At 37.6% G+C, this 23,461-nt stretch overlaps 1 protein-coding gene across 2 annotated transcripts; it reads left to right on the top strand.

The window, feature by feature from the left end:
* The first annotated feature begins 902 nt into the window (after positions 1-902).
* On the top strand, positions 903-21,965 carry mccc2 (methylcrotonyl-CoA carboxylase subunit 2). 2 transcript variants are annotated; one of them, XM_082554546.1, is made up of 17 exons: positions 903-1,135; positions 3,036-3,102; positions 4,162-4,246; positions 4,532-4,633; positions 4,891-5,018; positions 5,820-5,932; positions 7,303-7,416; positions 7,596-7,660; positions 8,885-8,984; positions 9,078-9,173; positions 12,621-12,693; positions 12,810-12,886; positions 15,912-15,978; positions 16,275-16,431; positions 18,862-18,976; positions 20,312-20,397; positions 21,554-21,965. In XM_082554546.1, exons 1-17 carry the CDS (start codon positions 1,004-1,006, stop codon positions 21,669-21,671), a joined length of 1,695 nt encoding a protein of 564 aa, XP_082410672.1. In that variant the 5' UTR covers positions 903-1,003; the 3' UTR covers positions 21,672-21,965. The 2 variants fall into 2 exon arrangements, with proteins under 2 accessions (XP_082410672.1, XP_082410673.1); XM_082554547.1 differs by lacking the exon at positions 903-1,135 and adding an exon at positions 1,234-1,367.
* Positions 21,966-23,461: the final 1,496 nt, after the last annotated feature.

The raw sequence follows: 23,461 nt of genomic DNA, 5'->3' as shown, positions 1-23,461 counted from the left end.
GAGCCGATGCATAATTATTATTATTTTTTTTTTATTTCCATCTGAAAATGGATCTGCAAAAATTTATTCAGAAGCCGATTTACAACCTTGAGGAATAATTTACCAATTTAGGCCTATGGACAATAGATAGTTGGGAAAATATTTAGATGGGTGTTTTTTGTTCCCATCACAAGGCTAGAGAAAGAATTTAAAAGCTACACCTAAGCTACACCACAAAAGGTTTTAGCAGCCACTCTAAATTTGATGCAACAAATATGAAACAGTGCTTACTTCAGTTACAGCAGTACTGTTTTCATAACAAGAAGAACCTGAACGGGGATCTTATGGTAAAAAAAAAAGTGTTTAGGCTTTTAAAAAGATGCAAGATTCTTTACTTATATTTTGTTTAATTATAGCTATACCTTTACTGGTGCATACAATTCAAATAACAGATCAAGTCAAAGTCAAAGTCAAAGTCAACTTTATTTGTCAATTCTGCCACATGTACAGGACATACAGAGAATAGAAATTTCGTTACTCTCAGATATACTAATGTGTGTGTATGTATAAATATATGTAGATATGCATAAGACTATCTATATTATATATAAATATGTGATTTTGGAGGATGTAAACAGTACAGCTTGACAAAAGAATTGCACATCAGAGCTATATATAAGTAAGTTTAAAAACTAAAGTGATAGAAAATGCTGCATTTAAAACCACTCTTTACACTATTTGTGTGAAGCTGTAGAAAAGGCTGCTATAGGGAGCTTGATTTAAATATTTCAACCATATGACATAATTGTAGGATTTAGAAGTAACAAAAAACAAGCAATATTCATAAAAAAATGTGGTGCATTTTCACAAATCTGCACATGTAAACCGTTTCTTTAATCAGAAGGTGGCGATATGGAGCTCTACTTCCCCTGCCAAAAACCACAAAAGAAGATTACCGCTAGGTTACCTAGCAGGCTAGCAGTTGCTAAATTTGATCCCGTTTAATTAGTCGAGAACATTTAAAATGATCCTGCAGTCATTCAAACCGTGGCTGCTTCGTTGCAGGAGTCTGCCGTTGGCTTGCACAAGAGCGTACCACGCAGATAAAGTCGCTCGACTCGGCTCACAGCCTGATAAACAGACTTCTGAATATCAGGTAGGTTAGCCTGTTGCTAACGCCTGCTAGTCAAACAGTAAGGTAACAGTTCGGAGAGTTCAGACGCATCCAGGTGAGGTGTTTTACACCTGACGGGCAACAGGAACTAATAACGTTCCCAGACACGAAGGAAAGTGTTTGTTTAGTCTGTCCCCTATGTTGAAGTTCACTCTAGAGGTCAGACTCCTTAAAAGCTAAGAATTTATCGACAATATCAGCGCTGAAGAATTAAGTGAGTTGTGGAGCTAAACAGCGTGCAAAAAAGTCTACCAGTCTAACTGTGAAGGTGCAACCTCTGAAAGTGAAAGACACAAATAACAGCTTTGCATGTCATTGCAACAACAATACATTTCTTAGAATAACTGATTAGTGAGGCTTGATGTTTTATTGCTTAAAGTTGCTAGTTTGAAGCTATAATTTTGTGATTAGATCAATGGCACAAAACAGTCAATTCATCCTCAGTGGCACAATCATCAGCTGTTTAAATACAACATAAAAAAATCATATGCACACAAGGACTGTAGTGCTTTCCCACTTACCCCATTAAGGGTTAGTTAGTGGAAGCCAGTTACAGGTACAGATGTCTTGTATGAATCAGACTGGTGTTAATAGCAGGTTACTGTTGGGGTTGAGTGGTGTTTTAATTCAACAGTTAATCTGTTTTTTATGACAGCGTGTTTTTGTCATTCACAATTTATATGTGAATTACAAGTTTCAAAATACAAGATGATCAACTGCCCTTGAAGGTAAACTGTGTAAAAATCTCACCATGTCACGAGGTATCAGTCGATTGCCGATTGCAGTCAACTGAATTTTTTTTCTTACATTAACCAATTCAAGTGCATAGTACTAGCTATGTTGACCACTGTAGGACAAACAACTCTGCCTGCCATTAATCTGTAGTGCGTGTAGGTGTAGTAGGTGCATGTAGTATATGTCCACGTTTATTTACTGGAGGAGGCTGCAAAACCTTGTGAAAGGAGTCTAATACAAATCGATGAAGCACTGCTGTCTTTGCTGCTGTTTTCTGCTGTTTTATCAAGTGCCTCTAACATCTCTGGACTCAGACTCTTAGCAAATAAACTCTCACTAGGTGAGAATCCAATCAAACTGTTTGTTAGAGGCAAAGTGTGATTTTTAGTACAATCAAGCATAATATTAACAGACACAATATTCGCTTATAACCAGCTGTTGCTGTTGTTTAGCTGGTTTGTAGACAGCTGTCCAGAGATCGGAGGTTCGCTTCTCCAATCTGATGACAATAAGTCACTGTGACAATATCTAAGCATGTTTCCATGTGTTAGAGCCCTGACTTCAGTTCAGGAAATAAGGCTTGAGGTGAGCAGGATGAGGATGAGTTTCTAACCACATGCCGCTTGCTCCTTCACATTTTTGCTTCTTTGGTGAACAAGATCTACTCTCAGTTTAAAAACCATAGGTATGATCCTTAAATCATATCACATCTTGAATCTGAAGGTGCAGGCATGAATTAAAATTTGCCTCCATTGTACTGCCTGTGTGTTCTCGTCTCCTCTGCCTTTGGCGTACCACGTATGCGGTCCGTCTCTGGCCACACATATAAAAGGTTATTTGGCAGAACGGTGATGCCCGTCTTGTCCATTGTATTCAGTTTGCAGAGCAACATGGGAGCTTCCACAAACTGCTGACCTCTTCTGTGTTTTTTAATAAAATTATCAATTTGTTGGAACACATAACTAAACACTAATCAGTGTATATTTATGAGTACAATTTTTTTTATATTAAATAAACTCAACAAATGACTGGAGAGCATTTACATCATCATCATCATTTACATTTTCTTATTTTAGTGCAAATCTCTTACAGAAATTGGATTAAGAGGAAACTCTAACAAATGAATTTCTCTCTTTTTGTTTTTTAGGAGAATTATGACCGAATGAAAGTTCTTCTTGATGAGCTGAAAAGCCGGACAGAAAATATTAAATTGGGTATGTGTTCGCACACAGCAGGTTACGCACTATCCCAGAGATAAATTCATCACTTTGTGTTTTCATTTCAGCAGTTCAAATTAGTGCCTGAGTTCAGGCAATCTGGGTGATGAAATTGTTGCCCAAACATAATTGCTTACACCTATGTGTTCTAGTAAAGTAATCAGGTTCCACTTGTAGATGATTAAGCCTTAAGGGACCTGCTCTAACACGTAAATGCATAAAAAGCACTTTTTATATGGGAGTATGTGTTAAACTGCATGCCGTTTAACACATAGTTAGCTGTTTACTTGATCTTAACATAATGTAAAAAACATAAAATAATCTACTTCCAAACTCTGTAATGAGAGGTTGCTATTATTAGAGAGGCGTAGCTGGAACTCAGGAGAAAAGTTATGTTTAAAAGCAGTAGACAAGACATATTAAAAAATGTATAAGTTATTATGATTGTGTAGTCTACTGTATAAATATATAATAAAAGTAAGAAATATAAGACTTGTGTAAGATTTTTATTGTTTATAAAACATTTGTTTTTCTCTTCTGTTTATTTGTTTTTAATTCTTTTTCTCTTTTTGGTGAAATGTAGTTAAAAAAGTACAGTATTGCTATTTAGAGCAAGTTCTGTAAAAAGTATAGGTGTAATAAGGTTTCAAATTTTTATTCTTTTGATAAATGATGACATGACTAAAATAAAATGACAAAACATTGCAACTAATTGACCCAACAAAAGGAATAAATGTGCTGAAAGTGACAATAGAAATGATTTTCAGTAAAACACAGAAAGTTGTGACCCCGACCGAGGTACACGTTCGCTTATTTTTCAACCCTACTGGCACACAGAAAAACATCAGTAACTACAAAAGTCACAAAGAAATGAATAAAAGCCTGTCCCACCAGGGATTAACAATTCTTGGTAATTTTATGTTTTTATTTGTCTTACACCATCAGCACTGTCATCAATGCTACTTGCAAGAGTAGTAGTAGTACTTGCAAAATATTCTCAAATTGTTAAGTTTGTAATTTTGTTATTATTCATTTATTACTTTTTAATTAATTCAGGAGGAGGAGAAAAAGCAAGAAGACTTCATACTTCCCGTGGGAAACTGTTGCCTAGAGAGCGCATAGACAGACTGCTGGATCCAGGGTATTACTGCTTACTTCTATCTTTGTCACAGATTTAAAAGTCATGGCTGTTTCATCCCCCCTAGCTTTTGTCCTAGAATTTGTCCTTACACAAACTGTGGTATCACTAGTTTTAAATGTCTGATGGTGTCTACAGTACAGTTCTCTGTACAATGAGAAGAAGCAAAAGAGGATAATATTTCTCTAAACTAAAATGTACTATTTTAAAAGAACTTGTGCAGAAAAACATGGATGCATGGATATGAATTTGTCTTCTTTTCCCCGCTTTTATTTCATGTTATTGCAGGTCTCCATTTTTGGAATTTTCCCAATTTGCAGGATATGAGTTGTATGGAAAAGAGGAAGTCCCAGCAGGCGGTATAATTACTGGAATTGGGCGGGTTTCAGGGCAAGTGCTATAAATGTTTATGATATTCACCAGATTTGAATGTAATGCCTTTAAAAAATAGTGAAAGTGTTTCGTTCTGATGATCATATGTAAAAATGGTTCAGTTTAATAATTTGTCACAGATGAAAATTTATATTTTTAACCACAGGATCAGATCCAAAGTAATTACAGTGTAGGTTTTCCACTAGAATCTCAATTGAGTACCACAGGTGCATAATCTAATATTTATTTATTCATTCTTTTCTAAATGTTCATAGAGTGGAGTGTATTATTGTTGCAAATGATGCTACTGTCAAAGGGGGAACATACTACCCAATTACAGTGAAGAAACACCTTCGTGCACAAGAAATAGCCCAGCAGAACCATCTGCCATGCATTTACTTGGGTGAGTATCTCCATATTTGTAAGGGTTTGTAAAACACTAATAAACGATTATCTACAGAATCAAAGAATAATAATATTATTAATAATAATTATTAGTAATAAAAAATAATAATAGTAATAATAATTTTCTACTATCCCTGTTAGAATTTAACTTTAAAATACAGTAGGACTGTTGGGTTAGGGTTTGTCAGTTCACCTGTGCAAGTAGAGCCTGACTGATATATGCAATATGTTATAATGGCTAAAAAAATAAACATTTCAAAAGTAAGAGCGAGATGGATGAAACACTTTAACTGTGTTATAAGTGATGGTGTTGCATAGTTTGTCCACCAGAGGACACTCTGCAATTTCCCTGTTGACAACACTTATTTGGTTCACCACAAACACAACAAACCAGCTTACCCGTGTTGTTGGCAGAATGTAAATGAGTAATCAATGACTTGTAACAGTAAACCAAACTACATTTTCATTATATCTTAGTAAACACTCATAAATAACTGCTGGGGAAATCTGTTTGTTTCACACATCGGAAAAAAAAACATTGGCCAGTATATCAGATTTTTAAATCACCAAATATTAGTATCAGTATTGGGCTTAAAACCCTATAACAGCTTCTTAAGGGACTTATGGGAAAAATCCTAATATTTGGGTTGTTTTTTTTTGGTTTTTTTTTGGTCAATATTTACACCAGAGACATCCCAGAATGCCCTGCCTGAGGATAGCAGGGAAGTCTGTCTCTGTAATCTAATTATAGTCGAGATGTTTATAATAAGTGAGTTTGTAATGTTTTTATCTCCTTCAGTGGATTCTGGCGGTGCTAACCTGCCCAGGCAGGCTGAAGTCTTTCCAGACAGAGATCATTTCGGGCGCATTTTCTACAACCAGGCCAGGTTGTCTTCAGAGGGAATAGCACAGGTGATGCATTGTATTAACTCATTTAATGGGCACAAAAGCAGAATGATAAAACCCTAACGGAGTGGCTTTATAATTTGCTTGCCTCCCCCGATTACATCTTTACTAAAGCCCATTATTGGGCTTCCACGATATATTTGTTTACCTTTTAAATAATGACTTTTGTTGTTCTTTCATTCTATACGTGTAGAAGGCAATATAAATGAATATACATGAAAGTCACAGTCCTCTATTATGTATTTTTTAAATTATTTAATTTTTTTCACCATGCTGTCTTGGGGCAAAGGCCATTTTGCTGCAAGGCAAAGGCAATAAAAATACTGAGCGACAGATACACAAAAGAAATTGATTATGGCAGCAGGGGCATTCATGGCCTGTTGGAACATTGTGGGAAAAGCTTCCATGAACAGAAATTGACAGCAATCACATGATAAACTGTATTAAATTGAATTTAATATTTATTTAAGAACACAGAAGAGCCTTTATCACCAGGGTTATATCACATTATACTGCTCAGTGTCTGTATTTTTTGCAGTTCTGGTAGCTCTCTCTTTTTTCAACCATACGTGTGTTTACATCCTTGTTGAAACAAGAAAAATATCAAAGAGCAGAGGTGGTATATTCAAATGAATTCCACGCTTGAAGGCTCTTCATGTTTTGCACCTGCAGGCTACTCAAATCCATCTTATATATGATGATGAAGAGAACTGCAGCGGTTTTGCACTGTGCACGGTTTTGCACCTGTCTTGCAGTCACATCTCTATTGATTCAAGGATGATAAAAAGCAGGATATATTGCTCACCAAACCGACCTTCACTGTGTGTTAGTTAGAAAGCTGTTTTCAAATTCATCTGCAGGAAGACGAAAGTTTTTCAGAGCTATAAAATGTTTTGGCCAGTGTAATGTTCTTTTGGAATTTTTCCTTCTCTTGGCAGAATAATATATGTTCAGAATTTATTTCTGGAAGAGTGGTTTTCTTGAAAATGCAATGTTTCTATGAGCCCACCTGAAATAAGAGTTGTAGTTCCCACATCTAAATTGAATACCATTCCCTGTCCAATAGGCATCATAAAGTCTGCAGTACTCATAGCTTAAAAGTTGTTGTTCAGTGATGTAATGGCTATTTTGTTTCTAGTATTTAAACTTTTCAAGTGAAACTATAACCAGATTTTTTTTTTGGTAATGGAGTAGTCATAGGTGGCATTATAACTGCACATAAGGTTAATTGAAGTTTTAAAGAGAAAAAAACCCCTAATCATATGCAAATTATTCAAAGCAGAGTAATGAAGATATCTTTGAAAATGCCTGAAGGATATGTTTTAATATTGTACATGTCTGATATGAGACCTAACTATTTTTCTTCTCTCTTCAAGATTGCTGTCGTGATGGGCTCCTGCACTGCTGGAGGAGCGTATGTGCCAGCAATGGCAGACGAGAGCATCATCGTACGGAAGCAAGGAACCATTTTTCTTGGAGGACCTCCACTGGTTTGTTAATTTTTTATTATTTCTGTTATTATTTAACATTAAGTAACTGACAAACAGACAAATATTGTGTTTCATTTTATAGAGCTAAATGTTTGTTCATATAGCAAGCTATATATTTGAACTTGTACTGAATACAAGAGATGAAATGCATATTTCCTGGTAATATAATTCTTTAATAGGTCAAAGCTGCCACTGGGGAAGAAGTTTCTGCAGAAGATCTTGGTGGTGCTGATCTACACTGCAAGTATGAACAGATCATTTTTATGGGTATTTAAGTCATCTTGACTTTTAAATACCAAAGAGATAGCTAAATAGTTTTCGCAAAATATATACATCAGGACTTGATGTTCGAATCCCTGAAAATGACGATTTAATGTCCTCTGTGACCTTGTGTTATACGTCCAGTTTGGGTATTCAAGTGATGCTAATTACAAGCTGGGTTGATAGAAAAGTAGATTGTTCTCTTACTGAAATCATAATGTTATACAGATCCTTAAAGCAAATTCACTTTCCTTGTTTCTGTGTCAATGAGGAGGCAGTACTTCACAATGACAAAGTGTTGTTACACAAAAGAAAAAGACTAAAATATCCAAATATCCCATTTACTTAAATATCCAACTACTTATTGTTATTTTCCCTTATTGTCATGTTGGGAAAGTTCCTACAAGCTTGGAACACCATCATTTTAGACACGTGTCCCATTACTCTTGATAGTTGTTTGGTAGAAGCTTCACCAGGTTTTTTTTTTTTTTAGACATCTCTAGATGCTTTGTTAGGTTCAGGTCTGGACCCTGACAGAGTTTTTCCCCAAGCAACACCATTGTTTTCTTGGCAGTATGCTTCAGGTTAGTCTTGTGTGATTCTAGTTGCTTGTTTAACCGAGGTCCTTCTTCCCAGATGACTCAATTCAGTTGAGCAGCCAAATTTAGGATGACTGTTCCAGGATTAAGAATGATGGAGGTTATTGTTCTCTTGGATATTATTGTGTCTTTCCCCAGATCTGTGCTTTGAGACAATCCAATCTAGCACACCTACCAATAGTTCTCTCGACATCATGACTTGTTTTTTTCATCTACAGTCTGCTGTGTGTGCCTTTCCTGATTATTTCTATTTAATTAAGTTAGGCACAATTGGAATCCAGTCAAGTTATATAGACATCTCAAAGATCATTGCTCTGAGTGTCATAGCAAAGGATTTGATTTGACTTGGGTAATTAAAGTGTTTCTCAGTTTCTTTCTTTCTTATTTTGAACCAATTAACAAAATACATTTTGGGCTTTGTCTTTGTTTCATATAAAAATGAACTCAATCCGATTATTAACCCTTTCATCGAAAGCATGAAATGTTCAGGAAACTTTCTACCTACACTATGTACTACATAGAAAGTACTGTAGGTTTTTTTTCCCCCACAGTAATGATTTATAAGGTAATATTTCCAATGACTGCCTTTGTTTTTTCTTACTTTGCAGAAAATCTGGAGTGACAGACCACTATGCTTTAGACGATAACCACGCTCTTCATTTAGCGAGAAAGACAGTGAGAAGCCTTAACTACAGAAAAAATATCGAGGTCAGTCTGTTGTTTACAGTCGACAATTTAAATCAAACTGTTCTCTCTGTAGCTTCATTGACACTGAGTCTTTTTGTTTGCTTTTTTTTTTAGGTTACTATAGAACCTCCTGAGAGTCCTCTCTATCCTGCAGATGAACTCTACGGCATAGTCGGAGATAACTTGAAACGTAACTTTGATGTCAGAGAGGTAATTGCCCAGTTTCCAGAACGATGGTTTCAAGTCGCACTTAAAAAAATTCCCTTCTATATTAAGTGATACGCTTTCACAGGAGTGTGTGTAGATCTGTGATGGACTACACCCTATTATTCACTAGCTTGTAGAACTAGAAATAACTTGGAGTAATAATGTTCAGTGTGACTTTATCAGTGTTTCACATCATTGTGGTGGATTGTTGTCCCACTATTCTAACATTTCTTCAGTTCATTGATTTCTGCAGAGCTCTCCTAACATACCTGCACAGCATTTCAATCAGTTTGAGGTCTGGGCTTTTATTGGGCTGTTGCAGCACCTTGATTCTTTTCTTTTTCAGCCAGTCTGTTGTAAATTTTCTGCTGTCCTTGAGATCGTCATCTCGTTACGCAACTCAGTTGTGCCCGTGCTTTAGCTGTCAGACAGATGGCCTCATTTGGCTTTAGAATATGCTGGTGTACAGAGGAGTTCATGCTTGACTCAGAGACTGTAAAGTGCTGCAAAACAAGCACAAATCATCTCTCTTCCACCATGCTTGATAGTTGGCGTGAGGTGTTTGTGCAGATCTGCTGGGTTTGGTTTTCACCTTACATGGTGTTGTGCATTATGACCAAACATCTCCACTTTGATTTTGTCCAAAGGACATTGTTCCAGAAGTCTTGTAGTTTGTTCAGAAGCAACTTTTTGAACCTAAGCTGTGCTGCCATGTTCTTTTCAGAGAGCAGAGGCTTTCTCCAGGCTGCACTAACAAACAAGTCCCTTGTATTTCTAATTGTATTTAGGGCTGGGCCATATTATACCGTTCACGGTAATACCGGTATAATGTTAGGCAACGATAGGAAAATGAAATATCGCGATAGAATGGGAGTAAAACGCGCATGCGCAGTGCCTTTGTTTTCATACGCACATGGCCGATTGTTGAGTGAAACAGATGAACCAGAATTGGTTTGTAAAAATGGTGCAACTTCCGTGATGTGGAACTGGTTTGGTGTTTGTCCGTCAGATACACAACAAAGCACATTTTTTTGCAGAACATGCAAGCGGCCGTTGTTATTGTCATATTTGTCGGACTAAGATGCTCTTAAATCTGGGAGTAATCTGGGTCCTAAACTCCGTATGCTTCAGGTCAAACGAACACTGCAGCATCACTGAACGTTAAAAACTGTCTAAATTCTTTCATCTTTAATAAAACGATCAGCATTGCTGCTTTACCAGGTGTAACTATAAAGTTTAACTTCCAGGCATCCATGAAAACAAAAGTTATTACATTTAACGGAGTTAGAAGTTAGCAGGAAGCTAGCGGAAGTTAGCTCGCTAGTTTCGCTAGTTACCTAAGCATGATATTGCATGTTCTGACTGAGAGATTTCTGAAAAAAATCAAACGTACAGCTCTGCTATCACTTCCAACATAAATGAAGACAGGAAACTAAACAGCAGTGACGTTTGTAGGGTTACTGAAGTTGGGCTAGCTGGTATATAATGATGTGCTACGTGATCGCTAGCGACACAGCTATGTTAGCATAACATAAACAGTGAAGCTGGAGGACGAACACTAACACTTTTCCACTTATAAAAGTTAACGTGAAGGTTCTTCATGGTTAGAGACAAATGCAATCGCATGGCAGGATGCTGTAAACGGACCAAACTTCAGTCAGGAGAACAACTGAGATAATCCATCCACAATATGAGGTTAGTCATTAATATACTGCAGCAACATGGGAATAGAGCAGCTGCCAGAGAATTCAACATTAATGAATCAATGGTACAGAAGTGGAGGAAGCAAGAAGAATGAGTTTAATAAAGTTTGATTTATCTGACTGCTTTGTTTCACTTAATGTGCCTTATAATCCCGTGCACCTTATGGTCCGAAAAATACGTACTGCACACTGCAGTTTAATGTTGCAAAGCACTTCTTTTTAACTTCAGTGGATATTATACATGGTTATGCTCAGGATATGTCAGCCCATTTCTACTGGAAATGCCTTTTGGTTAAACTTTCAGCAAGGAATTTGCATTTGCACTGTTACATTTTTATAAAGCTTTAATGTACATAAAAACCAGCTTCTTGTTTAAGTGAAAATAAATGGAAGGTTGTCTTTTTGCGCTAGTAATGTTGTGGAGTTGTATTTTGTCTCGCATCAATTATATCGTCAGTTATATCGTTATCGCAAATTTTCAAATATATATCGTGATAAATATTTTTGGCCATATCGCCCTGCTCTAATTGTATTGTCATGAATGTTAACATTTAACATGCTAACTGGACCCTGTAAAATCTGAGATGAAGTTCTTGTTTTTTTTTACGCCACAGAAATAAAAGGCTGATGGAGTATTGTTGTCACCCTCCTGGGTGAGTGGGCAGGTGGGCACCCACAATTGTAAATACAATAACTCAAGAAAGATGCGATGCAGATTTGGAAATCTTTACCATGGGTGCAGCTGCTAGAAGCTAGAGCATTGCTGGGCCTGAACTTTGGTTCGATTTCCTGGGAAGATTGTGGCATTGTATTAACACACACCTGAATATTCCAGACTAGAAAATTTCTGTTCAGTTTTATTTATACAGCTCCAATTCACAACAAACTCTCAAAGCTTCTGCTTTTATAGGTCACACTTGCTGATGATCAGTAAATCAAATACTTCTGGTTAGCAACACCTGGCTGCTACTTATCCTGTTCCTATGGAATTCCTTTGAAGCAATAAGAGTGTACTAAGCTTTTCACAGGACTGCTTGGAAGATTTCTTTACCATTTCTGAACATTTCAGAATCTTATTTGGATATTTTGTAGGATACTGTGTTGAACCTCTTAGTAATTAGTTTAAAATGGTGAGATAAATAATACGACTTTTCTTTGCTATGATATTATTTCTTTAATGTGAGTCAAATATAATAAAATCATTCATTCATCTCATTGTTTAATACAGCCAAAAGACTGATTTACACAATGTGGAAGTGCTATGACTGCTTTAAGATTTGTAAATAAACCAATTTTGATTGGTTTATTTATAAATCTGGCTGTCAGAGGTTCAGAATGCACTTTAACAATGTTGAGTTGTCATGTTCTCCTATCAGCAGCTGAATCAATAATAAGGTGGCTGGCATCAGTCACTTTGCTTTTCTGCTGTGTGGCAGTGCTTGCCAGATATTCTCTATTGGTTTAAAGCTTGTGCCCTTTGATTCTTGATGTAGACCCGCGAGCTAGAATTACTGCTTACTCTACAGATGCCAAAGTGTTTGTAGTGTAGAATAGTATTGGCAGTCCATTTAAGGTTGTAAGATCAACTGAGTGCAGCCTCTTTACAGGAGTTTTTCAAGTGTAGCATTGCTTTTAGCAGAGTGAAAATCACTTAAATAAGTAGAAATTGTTGAAAAGTTGTCACTATCTGTGTTATTTGACATTGCATCACATTTTTTATAACTTTTGTTTACTGATTGGATTGCAGGTCATTGCCAGAATTGTAGATGGCAGTAAATTTGATGAATTCAAGGCATTCTATGGAGACACGCTTGTTACAGGTATGTGAACTAGTATTGATTTCAATTTCCAAGACATGGTTGATTTTTTTCTTCTTCTCTAAATTTAAAACCTGACCATTGTTTGAGTTCATTCTTGTGAATTTGTACCTTTTAAGGATTTTCAAGGATATTTGGTTATCCCGTTGGAATCATTGGGAACAATGGAGTCTTGTTCTCAGAGTCTGCAAAAAAGGTAAAGGCACTTTATAGCTACAGATAAATCAAACTGTAAAAACTGTCTTTTATCTGCAAAAACAATACAATAAATAAATAAATAAAACCTATACAAAGTTAAAAGCTGAATTTCCAGGAGACTGAGCTTTGTACTGTTTTTGTGCCTCTCAAAATGTCAAGGACTTTAAACACTGTGTGGAAATAGTACAGATAGCGTGCTCCACAGATATTTGCTGCTTATGAACACCAACATTTTTCTGTTTGTAGGTTATTTGCACTTCTCATTCACATTAGAGTTGTAGTGTTTCTCCTATGCAAGAAGCCTTAAAATGCACCTTTACATCCTTTCACGAGTAGTCTGATAACTATGATAGCATTTAGAAACCATGCACGGAGAACAGTAATAATTTTCATTCAGTGTAATTCACTTAATTCTCAAGCCAATTTGCTGTGCACAGAGCTGAACTTTATACAGGCTTAGGGAAGATGAGGGGCCGAATTTGTGATTATAGACTAATAAGTTTTTCTAAGCACGTTTTGAATTGGATTACAAGCTTGACCTGAACGAAGATTTCTTTCATTCATTTTTATTTTTTATTTTTTGCGAGGTCTCAACATGACATTATAAGCATTGGCTATCTCGTCACTATAATTACTTTCAAAAGGGTCTGATACAGTGCCTCAGACAAAGATGTGGAACAGACATGCTCGGGGAGCATATTCAAGAAAAATCAATACAGTACCTGTATTTCTGAGACACGCTGTCATCGCTAAAGACATGCCCAGGCTTCCATTATGCTAACTGTTAAACTGTTAAAAGCTTTTTCCAGTTTTTTCTGTTTTGATAAAAGGGAGAGGTATCAGAGATACGATTAGATTTCTGTTGTTCACACATTCAAATTCAAATTCAAATTTTATTTGTCACGTACACTGTCATACACAGTACGATATGTAGTGAAATGCTTGGACAACTGCTCGTGACCTAAAGAAAACAAAAAAGGAAAAGGCTATGAATAAGATAGGAAATAAATATGAAAAATTAAAAAGGGTAAATTTAACTAGGAAGGAATAAAATATAAATTAAGGTTAAAAATGAAATAACTGTACAACACAAATTAGAATGAAGGGTAAATTTAACTGGGAAGAATAAGATAAAGATAAATATATAAATTAAAGTTGAAAATAAAATAACTGTACAACAAAATACACAATATAGAACTATATAAGAATGTATGAAGAAATATAAATAAATATATACACAATAACAGCAGCATATACACAATAACAGCAGCGTGATTTAAGTAATGAAGTGAAACAATGTCCAGAATGTCCAGTGTGTGTAAGAACTGTATGTGTGGGTCAGTACTGTGTGGTGGTGTGATTGAGGCTGAGGTCCTCCACGATCTTCCTGGCCTTGGTCCAGCACCGCCTGCTGTAGATTGAGTGCAGGTCAGGGAGCTCGGAGCGGATGGTGCGCTCAGCTGACCGCACAACCCTCTGTAGAGCTCGTCTGTCCTGCATGGTGCTGTTCCCAAACTAGGTTAAGATGTTTCCTGTCAGGATGCTCTCTATGGTGCAGGAGTAAAAGTTCCTGAGCACCTTGGAGGGCAGGGTTAGGGTCAGGAGCAATGTTATAGATAACCTTATCTCATACTACCTCATGCTACCATATTATCTCAATAGAACACTTTGCTCTCAGACTGCAGGCTTACTTGTGTTTCCGAGAGTATTTAAATGTAGAACAGGAGGTTTCAGGCCCCTCTTCTACGGAACCAGGTCCCAGTTTGGGATTTGGGAGACAGAGACCCCCTCTTTTTTTAAGATTAGGCTTTTGTTCTTATAGTTAGGGCTGGATCAGGTGAACACACTCTTAGTTATACTGCCATTGGCCTAGGCTGCTGGGGGCTTCCCATAATGCACTGAGTGTTTCTTCTTCTTCACTCATCTGTTTTCACTCTTTGTGTTTATACTAATAAAGAGTGTGTTGCATTTAATCATCAGCTACTCGTCTTTTGTCCTGTCTCCCTTCCCTTACCCCCAGCTGGTGGCAGTAAATGACTGCCCCTCCCTGAGCCTGGTTCTGCTGGAGGTTTCTTCCTGTAAAAGGGAGTTTTTCCTTCTCACTGTTGCTTGCTCAAAGAAGGGTTTCTGACTGTTGGTTTGTTCTCTTTATTATCGTAGGGTCTTTACATTAAAATATAAAGCACCTGGAGGCAAATGTTGTTTTGATTTAGCGCTATATAAATAAAGTTGAATTGAAATTGAATAATTTCACAGAGAAGCAGTCATATTTCACATTGTTCCCAACTGTTGTTTGCACTTTGCAACACACAAAAAAATGCTTCACTGAAAGAGAGCCAGTGGAGGAAACTGCCAAAATAAAGAAAACACCTGAGTAATTCAGCAATACAAATATATGGAAATGAGTTGTCTCCACATAGTTCAGTCTTTTGTATGTGTTTGTCTGTTCAATATTTCCTGGCAGCTCTGTGTTATGCAGTGATTTTTTCTGACATAACTGAAGGCCATTCACCGCCTTCGTATTTAAACTAGAATACAGAAAATACAAAGTCAGTGTAGCGGCAGGTGAGCTCGCTCCCAAAGTAACTGGTTTCTGTTATTTCTGGATGGATTGAGGGGAGGCCATGAACTCTGTTGCTTGTTTTATTTATTTATTTATTGTATTAACAGGTGTAATGCAAGATTCAAAAGCATCACCTCAGGCAACATTGTGACAGTTTACATCTTCTTGTGAAAATACAAACTCCAGATGTAATCCAAACTTTTCAGTGGGTTATTACCCAGATTTCACTTCACTGGATAAACTTGTGTGCTTTGAATATATTTTCTTAAAAATTTACACATCTCTTTCCTTTGGCAGTTCATTTAAAGTTTATGGTCTCTTGGTTATTTCTTGAGAGGCCCAAAAAGTAAATCATTACCATCTTGTACTATTTTAAGGTAATACATGTTTGAACTCTGGGCAGTTGTTCTTTAGGTCTGAGAATGTACTACATGTAATGAATATCTGAAATTCTTTTCAGGGGACGCATTTCATTGAATTATGCTGCCAACGAAACATTCCACTTGTTTTCCTCCAAAACATAACAGGTCGGTGGGAATTCTTTATTTACATCGGTAATTTTGTTCTGTTGTGGGGTTTAGATGTTGTTTGTTACTCGGCAAACAATTCTGAATATTATTTACTTTAATTGCAATGTGATCTGTGATCATACAGATAATTTTATAATTTACATCATAACCAAATCTTATTATATGATGTACAAATCTGTTTCATTAATCTCCCAGTTTGACTTATTTCGTGTTTAAGATTAACACAGCCAGACTTTCCTCCTTGAAATAACAACACAGGCTTAGGCTATCTCTTGTCTTCATCTTCATCTCAGGCTTCATGGTGGGTAGGGAGTATGAAGCAGGAGGAATTGCCAAGGATGGAGCCAAGATGGTTACTGCGGTTGCCTGTGCCAGTGTACCCAAGATTACTGTTATCATTGGCGGCTCCTATGGTGCGGGAAACTATGGCATGTGTGGCAGAGCCTACAGGTATGAAGAAATTCTCTGTAGGGATTAGAGGTTTGTTGGAATAAAAACGCAGCCCTGGTAACAGCTAAAGTAAATTAATTCATTGTGAACTATTGCGAAACACATTCAGAATCAGAATCAGAATCAGAATACTTTATTGATCCCTGGGGGAAATTATTTTTTGTTACAGTGCTCCATTTTAAACCAACATTAAGACAAGACAGACAATACGCTAACTAAGAATAGTACAATATATACATATATATACATACATACATACATACATACATACATACATAAATAAGTCACTTATAAATAAATATTTGGAAAAGAAACATGTGTAGCTGTAGCAGCAAACAGTGTGTTAAGTGGATGCGTTGTACAGGGAGATGGCCACAGGCAGGAATGATTTCCTGTGTCGTTCAGTGGTGCTTTTCGGTAATCTCAGTCTCTCACTGAACGAGCTCCTGTGACTGACCAGCATGTCATGGAGTGGGTGGGAGGTGTTATCCAACATTGTCTTTATCTTGGACAGCATCCGCCTCTCCGACACCACCTTGAGGGAGTCCAGCTCCATCCCCACAACATTGCTGGCCTTACGGATCAGTTTATTAAGTCTGTTGGCATCTGCGACCCTCAGCCTGCTCCCCCAGCATGCAACAGCATAGAGGATCGCACTGGCCACCACAGACTCATAGAAAATCCTCAGCATTTTCTGGCAGATGTTGAAGGACCTCAGTCGCCTCAAAAAATAGAAACGACTCTGGCCCTTCCTGTAAAGTGCTGTGGTGTTTTTAGCCCAGTCCAGTTTATTGTCAATGTGTACTCCAAGGTATTTATAGTCCTCCACAATGTCAACACTGACCCCCTGGATTGAAACAGGGGTCAAGTGTTTCCTGGTCTTCCTGAAGTCCACGATCAGTTCCTTGGTCTTTGCCACGTTGAGCTGCAGATGATTCTGCTCACACCATGTGACAAAGGAGTCGACCACAGCCCGGTACTCTGTCTCATCATCCCTGCTGATGCATCCAACCACCGCAGAGTCATCAGAAAACTTCTGAAGATGGCATGTCTCTGTGCAGTGGCTGAAGTCTGTGGTGTAGAGGGTGAAGAGGAAGGGGGAGAGGACAGTCCCCTGTGGTGCCCCTGTGTTGCTAATCACCTTGTCAGACACACACTGTGGGAGACGTACATATTGTGGTCTTCCTGTCAGGTAATCAACAATCCAGGACACCAGAGAAGCATCCACCTGCATCGCTGCTAACTTATCACCCAGGAGGGTCGGCCTGATGGTATTGAACGCACTGGAAAAGTCAAAAAACATGACCCTCACAGTGCTCGCCGGCTGGTCCAGATGGGTGTAGACACGATTGAGCAGGTAGATGATGGCGTCCTCTGTTCCGAGACGAGGCTGATAAGCGAACTGAAGGGGATCCAGATGTGGTCTTACTATGGGTCGCAGCTGGTCCAGGATGAGCCTTTCCAGGGTCTTCATGATGTGGGAGGTCAGTGCCACGGGCCTGTAATCCTGGGGGCCACTGGGACGAGGCGTCTTTGGTACAGGGACGAGGCATGATGTCTTCCACATCACCGGGACCCTCTGCAGACTCAGACTCAGCATAAACAGTTTATGAAACTTATTAGCTGCTTCTCTGCGAAATTCAAGTGTACAAAATGTACAAAATGCAATTGCCTTTCATTTTGTGCATCAGATAGCCTTGGACTTCTTGCGTGTAGGTGGTAGTGACCTTTTGTAACAGTAAAAGAGACTTTCTAAGTGGAACCCTTTCAAAGCTAAGAAGTATTTTAAAATAAAAAAAATCAATTTTAATCAAAATAAAGTGACATTTATTACTCGAGGATGTATCATTATTTTGTCTTTTTAATTTTTGTCAGCTATTTTTCAAAGACTAGGAGTGATAAGAAGCTGAATTATTGATGTGTAGCATCCTTAGTGAAGAGCACTCTACAACAGAGTGCAGTGTATTTGTATAGGTAGATAGACTGATGGATAGAAGTCTTAAAATCACTTGAGGAAGTTTATCAGATTTTGCACAGCTCCCTCTGGATAGAAAAAAATGGTTTTAACAGTATTAAAATTACCATTCAAATAGCTTTAAGCATGTATGAAGTCAGTGGAATGATAATATTATTGTGGGCACACTCATGTTTAATTCCTATCAGGTTATTTGAGCTGTAATAAGCGTCCTCATGTAAATTGAAATAAGCATAAATGATTTAGTGTTTTGGAAAGTTGGAGCTGATACTCACCCTCCCTTAGTCTTTCTATGAAATATCAAAGAAGTACTTTTCCCCAGGTTAAGCCCTCCTAGTCTCTCAAATCATATTTTTGATGTTCAGGGTTTCTTTTGTTATCCTATTGGTTGTGATCTAGGTGACTATTCTGGCTCTCGAAACATACTCAAATTGACACTGTTTCTTGTCTCACAGCCCACGTTTCCTATACATGTGGCCAAATTCCCGAATCTCTGTAATGGGTGGTGAGCAAGCTGCCACTGTCTTGGCTACCATCACTAAGGATCAGAGGGCACGTGAGGGAAAGGAGGTAATGATTCATGTTAATCGCTTGACACGGCAGACTAAAATCTGTGCTCCGCTGGAAAGGCTTGAATTGACTTTAGTGGGTTTCCTGCCAACAGCATAAACATTATGAAAGACACTTTTCTTTCAATAATGGTTTGACATGGCACAGTGAAATAATTTCAGTGTTAAGTGTGACTGTGATGACTTATCCTGAATAGTGTAGCCATCAAATGGCTGTCATTAAACTGTGTCAGGTATGCTGTTATGGGGCTATTAACCCCATTAATAGCTTCAGAATGACACCTCACATCAGTGCCCTGCTGACAGCCGTTTTGATGATGTTTAAAATGTTTCAACTCAAAAAGGTTGTAAAAACGAATCATTGGGTCAATTTTTGAACAGGTATCAAATATTCTTATTTTTTTCTGCTTTTATTCTACATGTCTTCACAGTGGAACACAGGTTGAACTACCGAGAGCTTATTAAATTATACAGTATAATACAGCTTACATGTTAAACATGTATTAGGTGTACAGTCAGTACTACAGTTGTTTGCCCCACGAAAACACAATTGATAGTATTCTGAGCCTGCACCACTCATCACTTCCACCAAAATAAGAACTTCCTTTGTGATTAACCAACATAAGTCGAACTTTACGTGAGAACTCAAATATCTGGTTCAGTCGTTTAGAGCACAGGATGGTCTTTTCCTTGTCATCTTCCTAGTGCAATTGCAGTGTCCGATTGCAGCCATGTGAGTGCAGCAGGGGTAATTGTGCAGTGAATTCCCAGCAAGTATGGTGTCATGTGTCGTGCCTCCTGCAGGCTCTACACTAGGTACCCCTCAAATGAAGTGTTTCCAGTAGAGAGAATGCATCTGAAGCATTTTATCTTCGATTATGTGCTTCATGTGAGAAAGGATAACTTAGGGCGATGAGCTTATGTGTGAAAACATGTCTTCCTGGTTAAAATTAAAGCAGTCCAATATAGAGACCTTGAATTACAGTTTAATGAATTCAGTTTTTCTTCATACCATTTCTTATATTTTTGTTGCTGTTTAATTTAATTTTTCCCCCTTTTTAAAAAAAATTGTTTCTGATATTTACAACAGTTTGGCCCATTTAAATCAGTAAAGATTAGCTTTGCGTTATTTATCGAGTGTATGATCTGTTTTTATTGTGTTCACAAAGATTGGCTTGGTGTTTTCAAGCTGGGGAAATTGACCTTCATGGCAAATGAAATGGCTGTGTGCTTTCAGCTTTACATTTCACTACACCTTCAATAATTCAGACAACCTTTAAAACGCCTCTGGCGCAGGTCCTTACCGCCTAATTCTATTTTCTCAATATATTCACAGTTCACAGCAGAGCAAGAGGCTGCCATGAAGGAGCCAATCGTGCGGCGGTTTGAAGAGGAAGGCAGTCCGTATTACTCCAGTGCTAGGTGAGATCTGCTCATCCAATATGTTGTATTTTAGGGATGTGTGTGATAAAATGAAGGACTACACATAACTGAGTCTTTGAATTTCCAAAATTGGTTTAACTACTGTTGCTAAGATAAAATGTTGTTTCTCGAATGGCAGCACTGGCCACAAATGAACTATCAGCAGGCCACCAGCATGTGTTTATAATTTATTTTTTAGACTCTTTTCAGTAATCTCACATTAGCCTTATTTTCCAAGAACTAAGAAACCACAAGACTATTCATGCAGGACCAGTGATGCTGTGATGTTTTTCTTTAGCATCAGATGTCCTGTTGTTTAAATAATAAGAGCCGTGTTCTTTTCATTTAGTCCCTGAGCTGTTTTCATTGTGTGTTTGTAAGCGTAGAGTACAAATCCTCATGTGGTGATTACATGTGCGTCTTAAAATGAGATGGATAGTATACTGTACATATTTATCTAACTGGAAACTGCCTCACTGACATTAAAAACCAATATAGTTATGAAGGTTAAACACACATTTCAGAGCATGTCGGTGCTTATTTTTGCAGTTAATTGTATAAAATATAAAGAAAGAGAAAGGCCAAGGGGCAATCAAGGCCCCATTACACACTAATTAATCACAAGCTACCCTGAAAGCACTTGTCAAATTTATGTGTGTCATTAATGCTTGAAACCTGTTGTATCAGAATTGCTTGCTGTGGAAGCATCAGTTAATGAATAAAAAAAATTAGCTAACTGCAAAAGAGTAAGAATTTTGAAAACTGATTTATCTCTTCATTTATTTACGACTTAAGCAGGAGCTGGTATTAGTTTCTTAAATATCAGGTCTTGCTTGTCTATTATAATCATTTATCTGATGATACGCTTATGATATACATATACTATATTATATTAACAACAGCCATATTGTTTGCTCTTTAATGAAATATAGGTCCGACTCTGAAAAAAATACAAATCTGATACCTTGCAGAAAGGAAAAAAATGCAAATCTTTAAACCTAGACTATAAGGGGAGTCATCCAAAGAGAGGAAGACAAAACCTTGACACTCTATTAAAGTAATTGATTATAGTCCTGCACAAGCACCGCAAGAAGTATCGCATGAGTGAGGAGTAATGTGCCATCTAATAATGTGGAGCACTTTATTATTTTTACAGGCTGTGGGATGACGGGATTATTGATCCTGCTGAAACTCGTATGGTTTTGGGTCTGAGCCTCAGTGCAGCACTCAATGCACCAACAACGAAGACACGTTTTGGAGTTTTCCGGATGTAATGCTCATTTAGTTTGTACATATAGAGACACGAGACTTAGTATAGATTTACTGTTTATATAGTATTTCTCGTAGTTTACCAGATTGAGTAAAAACTCTCACAGAGTTGGGATCGCTCGACTTTGGATACCTTGAGCTGTGACTGGATGATGGAACTGTTGTGAGACACTTCCCCTGTTAAGTTGTGCCTTAACTGTTTTCATTCCAGTGTAAATGCACGTTTTCTTAAATGTGTTTCATTTGTTGGCTCAAGTACTGTAAATGCAAACAATTAAAAAAAATGTGAAAAGTTCAAATTGCTGCCTTTTCATCAATCGTGCATGGCCAGAACGAAAGAAATCTTCATAAGGGGGCACTGTTTAGCTATAAATATCTGAGGTAGTGTAGAGGAAGCATACAAGCACGCACAGAAGGACCTGCCTATATAAAAGGAGAAAAAGTATTTTGAAGATTTCCAAGTTTAGTGTAATTATTTATTATTTAGAGACACTGGAGAGTTTATTCTTGTCTGGCTTTCTGGGGCTTCTGCTTGTTTATTCTTTTATTGTAAAGCACTTTGTGATGTCTGCTGTGGAAAGGTGCTGTGCTACTATTGTGTCAAAGGCACAAATAGGATGTGGTCTTATATCTCATGCTGCAGACAGAGTGTGCTGTGTGCCGAAGCTAAGCCTCAGAACGAGTTCTTCACTTTACCAGCTGGCCAGCCTCTCTTTCCCGCCCTCCCGGTTTTTCATTTTGTCAATTTATCTTTTTAATTGAACATGTTGCACACAGTTGATATGTTCACATATTGGTATAGACCATCTGAATTCCCCCTTGCAACAAGTTAGGTTTTCCTCCGAAGGATTTTCAGAACCCAGGGATTTGGTGCAGGAGTAGATTTGAATGTTTGTATGAAGCCAGGTGGTTAAAATGCTTAACTGGAAGCCCTTCATGCTCCTCTGTGTATGACTGTGTGCCTGGTATACTGAGGCTGTGAGAGCCTCACTTTGGGGAGAGCAAAAATACTCAGGCCATGATATGTGTGGAAGGTGTGTGTGTATGCATGTGTATGCCACCCACACACACACTTTTTAAAACTGGTTTGCTGGTTATTTCTTCCTTCGTGTTCCACCAAATGTCACTGTAGGAGGACTTACCGAGCACAATGGACCCTTCTTCAAAGTTTTTACTGAAGTAAAAAAGCCATAATGATTCAGAAAAGTCCTATTTTAAGAATGTTTTAACATAGAGTATACATCAGAGAGTGAAATATCACTTAAATGTCAAATTTACTTTTGTTCCATTTTTTTTTTTAACCAGGAGATATGCACGTGAGATCTAGAATCCTTTTTGGAAGAGCGTCCTCCACAAGATAGAAATCAACAGTCACAGAACAACACACACATAATACATTAAAGAAATGAAGTATTGAGATTAAAAATATCACTATAGAAATACCTGAAAAATGTGTTTCACTGTAGGTCAATGTCTAGTTAGACAGGTGTGACAGCCTTCAAGTCATTTCAGATTAGTCATATTTAGTGAGCTCAGCTTCCTAAGATTTAGTTGGTTTTGCAGCAGATTTCAAGCAGATGGAGCAGCATATTTGAAAACACTTTTTTCTCTCTCTCAAATTCAGTAGAGGCTTTGGGGATGGATAAAAGAACTAAGTCTTGGGAGGGAAGACAGTAACTTCCTACGCATTTTTGACTGATGTAGGTCAGTAAGTAAGATGGGAGCAGACCAAGAATAGTTAAATAACAGGATGCCAGCAGATGAGTCTACAGGACAACAAAGCACTAATCCAGCT

Source organism: Aulonocara stuartgranti (genome assembly GCF_965226115.1).
Source record: "Aulonocara stuartgranti genome assembly, chromosome: 12".
NCBI classification, from domain to species: domain Eukaryota; kingdom Metazoa; phylum Chordata; class Actinopteri; order Cichliformes; family Cichlidae; genus Aulonocara; species Aulonocara stuartgranti.
Note: the sequence above shows the minus strand (reverse complement) of the source record. Positions and strands in the feature narration are given on the sequence as shown.